This window comes from Gavialis gangeticus, unplaced genomic scaffold (genome assembly GCF_001723915.1).
Source record: "Gavialis gangeticus isolate Ggan-Ray unplaced genomic scaffold, GavGan_comp1, whole genome shotgun sequence".
In the NCBI taxonomy this organism is placed as follows: domain Eukaryota; kingdom Metazoa; phylum Chordata; order Crocodylia; family Gavialidae; genus Gavialis; species Gavialis gangeticus.
The window spans coordinates 132,235,064-132,240,590 of record NW_017728992.1 but is presented as its reverse complement, the minus strand read 5'-3'; the positions used below and the strand labels follow the sequence as shown (position 1 = coordinate 132,240,590).

The following is a 5,527-nucleotide window of genomic DNA, read 5'->3' as shown; positions in this document are numbered from 1 at the left end:
AAAAAAAAAAAAAAAAAAAAATAACATTCATTCTCTCTCTGTTTAGTCTTGTTTCTGCCTTTGACAAATGTATTTTACACTGACTTCTTCCTTATTCCTTTGATCCTATTTTGTATTTGCATCTCCCTTTGTTACTTTTAGCCCTGGTAACTTGACAGCTGTTCAGGTGCTTGGGAACTAAATTTTCCATTTGGAGATTACCAAGCAGAATTGGCAGCTGTGGAAATAGTTGCCACCTGTAGTATGGGACTTGTTAGCTCAATTTGTGAGAAATAATCCTTTATCTAAATTAAGTACTCTTCTTCCAGCAGCTGTTTACTCATCTTATATTCATGTTTTCACAGGCAACCATTTGGCAGCTCACCAGATGACTTGCTGTGTAATCATCCTTCATCAGAGTCACCAAGTGATGAGGGGACTCTCCTGGATCAGCTTTATATGGCACTAAGAAATTTTGATGGCCTAGAAGAAATTGACAGGGCTCTAGGAATACCAGAACTGGTTAGCCAGGTATAATTGATACTAATGAATTCTAAATATACATTTAAAGGATAAAATCCCCTGAAGGTCAAGGAGATGAAAATTCATGTTACACGCAAACACTTTTGGCAGTTTGGAAAATAACATGATTTAAGATTCTGATCAGTAGGAAAAATTGTGTGAGGCCTTAAAAATTACATTGCATTTACATCATATTTGTATTATAAAACAAATTTCTGTTTCTTTGTAAAACAAAAAGTGTTTTTACCACAACCACCTAAAACCTTGTAGGTTTACAGATAGAAAAATCCTTACATATGCCCAAAGTACTTAAACTTCAGGCTTTCTCCCCTTTCCTACAATTCCTGTTAACTTTCAGTTGGTTCTTCTCAATTACAATGCCACACAATGTTGATTTAACATGATAGAAATATAAAAAAGGCTTAGGAAAAATTATATGCTGATACTTGATCACTGTTGTGTCTAATTTCTAATTCAAGGTGCATTATCAGACTGTAACATTAAGATAGACAAGTCTGTAACATTGTCTGTAACATTGAGACAGACACACTTGTGCTTGTGGCTCAGTAATATGCAGCCAATCATCTCTCCCCATTTTGTGTGAGAGTAGTACCTACTGAAATAACTCAGTGTGTCATATATGACCTTTTTTCTTTCCCTGTATCTGATTCTTTATCTGTAAAATACTCTAGTTATAAAAGAGAGCTCATAAAGTCCTGAGTTGGACATAAGAAAAATCCATCTATGGATATCTGGTATGACACTGAGCACAGTGCAGTGCTTCATTAGAGACAAGATTTTGATTAACATTTATTTCAGTAGTCAAAACTATCACATATCTCCACCAGCAAGCTCCTAATGAACAGTCCCCAGCTCCAGTAATTCAGATCCATGGTGAGACTCTGGAGAATGTTGAGTATTTCCTGTACCTCAGCAGCCATCTCTCTCAGAAGACTGACATCAGTGAAGAAATCCAGCGTTGCCTCAAATGTACAAGTGCAGCCTTTGGACACTTGAAGAAATGGGTGCTGGAAGATAGTGACATCAGATCTGAAACCAAGATCATGGTTTAACAAGCAATCATGGCTCCCACCTTGCTGTATGGAGCTGAGACATGGACAAACATACAGGACACATCTAAAGATGCTGGAGAAGTACCATCAACACTGCTCACAAAAGATTCTCCAAATCCAATGGGAAGACAGATGCACTGACATTAGTGTCCTCTTGCAAGCAAACACCACGAGTATTGAGGTGATCATCATCCAACATCAACTTTGTTGGACCAGCCGTGTCATCTGGATGTCCGACTCCAGACTCCCGAAGCAAGTTTTATTCTCCGAGCTTAGCCAAGGCATGCACTCTATGAGGAGGGGAGAGAAAACACTTCAGGGACGTCCTCAAGGCCAACTTAAAAAATGTAACATTGATGTCAGCTCATAGGAGACTGTCTCCCAGGACTGCCTTAAATAGAAGGAGAGTGCTGCAGGGATCTCAGTACTTTGAAACCTCACAACAACAACAAGGAGATGTAAAAGCAGGAGCAGCAGAAACGACATATCACAGACCAAACCAAGAATCCAGCACCATCCAACCCACATGGAAACACGTGTCCAAGCTGCAGCAGAATCTCTCGATCCCAGATAGACCTCATCAGCCATCTTCAGACCCACAGATAAGACAATCATAGAAGACGATCATCCTTAACTGTGAGGGATTGCCAAAGAAAAAGGAGGGAGAGGGCTGAATAGCTACAACTGTACTGCTAAAGAACAAGTGTCAAAAGTAATACTTTAGCTGAAGTAGTACGTGCATGTCTTATTAAGAAGTATCTCTATGGAAATGACTTTAAGCATTTTACAAATGTACAGGAAACTATCCAATTTCAGATTTTAAAAATATTATTTACTAATACAAAGATTTTAAAGGAGTATAAGGTCTTGTCTTCACTAGAGTATTTAACCTCCAGCCAATTGGATTCACAGGGTGGATTACAAATGATTATACCTGGAAATAGACATTAGGGAGTGTCTAGACTATTTTATAGAAGTGTGTCAGCTACCTCAAGTTAAGAGCCAACTTCTGAGTAGCTGGGGGCATGGCCCCCAGGCCATATGCTGTACAACTTGCTCACCATGCCCCTCCCTCCTTCCCCTCAGCAGACTGTGTTGGTGCCCCTATGCCGTGCATGCTGCACCATGAGGACCTGACTCTTGGTGCACCCAGGAGAGGGGCTGGCAATGGAAGCAGGAGCTGGGAGATGCTAGCAGCAGCAACTGCTCAAGTGGTGGGGGGGAATAGTGCTCACTCTGGAGCCCAGGGGCAGCAGGTTAACTTAACTGATGACATCTACACTCCAGTTCAGTTCAATTGATGATGGGGGAAGTCCTTGCCATTTATTTATAGTTTCTAGTCATTTTACTTTCAGATTCTCGAGCACTAGCACAATGCAGCAATGTTCATACTGAGAAGACTGCAGGAAGTATGTAGCTTCAAGGAAGAGATACAGATGTGTGCCTTTCTTAACGTATTATGGAAACAATTTAATTCATCTTAAGTTTCATTTAAACAATCATAAAAAATGTACCTATCTTTAGGAGTAAATTTGATCCAGTTGTATGCATTTGGTAAAGGATTTTTTGGCAGGGAGGCTGGGCTTTTAGACTGAAACAATCCCAATGATATTTTTTTTTACTACATAGTTAAAGTAGGTATACTATAGTAAAGGTTACATTTTTTACTACCTGTTCTTATTTTTATGTTTCTGCAGAGCCAGGCTGTAGATCCAGAGACATTCTCAAGTCAGGATTCGAACATCATAATAGAACAAAAGGCACCAGTTTTCACTCAACAGTATGCATCTCAGGCTCAAATGGCCCAGGGTAGCTATACACCCATGCAGGATCCAAACTTTCACCCAATAGGACAGCGACCTGGTTATCCAACGCTGCGTATGCAAACTAGGCCTGGTCTCAGGCCTACTGGTATAGTGCAGAACCAACCAAATCAGCTGAGACTTCAACTTCAACATAGACTCCAAGCACAGCAGGTATTCCGTGTTTACATGTTAGCTATGACAAGTTCAGTCAGAGCACAGTTGTGTAGCATAGCATAAATATATTTACTTCAACTAGCTCTGGATATTCTTATTCCTGAATATGTTCTCTGTCTTATGTATTACCTTCAATTCCAAATCTGAACTAGAAGTATTGGCCAGAATGAATTCCCATAGGAGAGTACATATTTTAACTCGTACAAGAGAATGGTACATATTCTCCTTGTTTACTGCTTCTGCAACTTTTCTAGCCTGTCATTATCTTTTCTGTAATTACATGGTGTAAAAAATGTGCATAGTTTTTTAGTCCTAGTCTCACTAGACCTTTGTGCAAGGTTATAATGGTGTCTTCTGATGCATAGTCACCTGCTTACTTATTGAGACACTGTCAGCTACCTTAAAAATTTCTCTTGTCACTATCTCCACCTTCTGACCATTTTAAGTTATTGTTCCCTTTGTTATTTTTTTACCACCATATTTTGAGTACTGATATAAATAAAACATGGTAAAACATATTATTTGTGGGAAAAATACTGTTTCGGTCTTAAAAGATCAAAGTTATGAAGGAGTTACATTTGGAAGACTAATATGTATAATGTAATAATATTTATAATGGGGTATGTGTGTGTAATTGCTATAGCATAATATCTCGTTATGTGATTTTTTTTACAACAAAAACAATAACACCTAACTATGATTCTGCCAGAACCTGCAACAAGTGTAGAATGTAATTTCCCATTTGGTTTTCTTCTGATTTGTTTTGTTTCTTCAGAATCGCCAGCCCCTGATAAATCAGATCAGCAGTGTCTCCAACATGAACCTGTCTCTGAGGCCTGGAGTACCAACACAGGTGAGGGACGAGGTACTCTCAGTACTTCTGTATTTATTCCTTTTATTTTCCAATTTGTTTTAAGCTTAATTTTTCCCAAAAGTTAGGCTCTTCACTCTAATTACAATGCTAATAATGCATAATAAATGCAAAGAATAAATCACAGCATTTATTGCAAACAATAAATCTCAAAATCACAAAATGCATAAACAAAAATGCATATAAACTATGTGGAAGTTTGGTTATTGAGGGGTGTGGAAGGAATACTTGTGTAATTCCATTTTAACCTGAGTTCTTCTCCTATGAAGTATGATGTGCTTTGAATGGCTTAATGTATGAAGATTTGAAATCGTAAGATTTCAGTACTAATGTCATTTATAACATTAATAGTTATGGAATTCTTCTTTGGAATTCTGTCAGAACTAGTGCTATGCACTTGTACCTTCCAATTATTTAGGTGTCTGGTAAAGAAAGGAACTTCAGTGTTATTGGTCGTTCCCATATATACGCTTCTTCTGTTTCACTTATTTATTACTGTTTATTGATATACCTTTTGTCATTTCTGCCACAGGGACCTCTCAATGCACAGATGCTGGCCCAGAGGCAGAGGGAGATACTGAGTCAGCACCTAAGGCAAAGACAGATGCACCAGCAACAGCAGGTGCAACAGCGAACTCTAATGATGAGAGGACAGGGTTTGAATATGACACCGAGCATGGTGGCCTCTGGTGGTATACCAGCAACCATGAGCAACCCACGGATTCCACAAGCAAATGCACAGCAGTTTCCATTTCCTCCAAACTACGGTACTGGACTTAGATCCCCAACATCTTTCACCAGTCTTTTCTCCCCAGTGTCCCCCAGTCCTGGGTCACAGCTCCTCTCTCACAGCTCCTTGCATGGCTCCCAGATGAATCTGACTAACCAGGGAATGATGGGAAACATGGGAGGACAGTTTGGGCCTGTCATGAATCCCCAAATGCAGCACAGTACCTTCCAGTTTTCTAGCTCAGGTACCACCTTTTCTCTGAGTGCAGGTCTTACTGAAGAATGGCAGAAGTGTGTGTGTGTATATTTATTTATATGTATACATGCATACGTGTGTGTGTGTGTGTGTGTGTGTACAAGCCTATATATATATA

General features: G+C 39.3%; 1 protein-coding gene across 4 annotated transcripts in view; it reads left to right on the top strand.

Moving 5' to 3' along the window:
- NCOA2 (nuclear receptor coactivator 2) overlaps window positions 1-5,527 on the top strand; it is a 328,149-nt gene that overhangs the window by 296,200 nt on the left and 26,422 nt on the right. For all 4 annotated transcript variants that reach the window (XR_002099516.1, XM_019527776.1, XM_019527778.1 and 1 more), the window contains 4 exons: window positions 345-510; window positions 3,272-3,550; window positions 4,329-4,406; window positions 4,957-5,191. Coding sequence is in view for 3 of the 4 variants with exons in the window: in XM_019527776.1 (XP_019383321.1) it covers window positions 345-510; window positions 3,272-3,550; window positions 4,329-4,406; window positions 4,957-5,191 (758 nt within the window). In the remaining variant the exon portion in view is untranslated. The remainder of the gene's footprint in view (window positions 1-344; window positions 511-3,271; window positions 3,551-4,328; window positions 4,407-4,956; window positions 5,192-5,527) is intronic.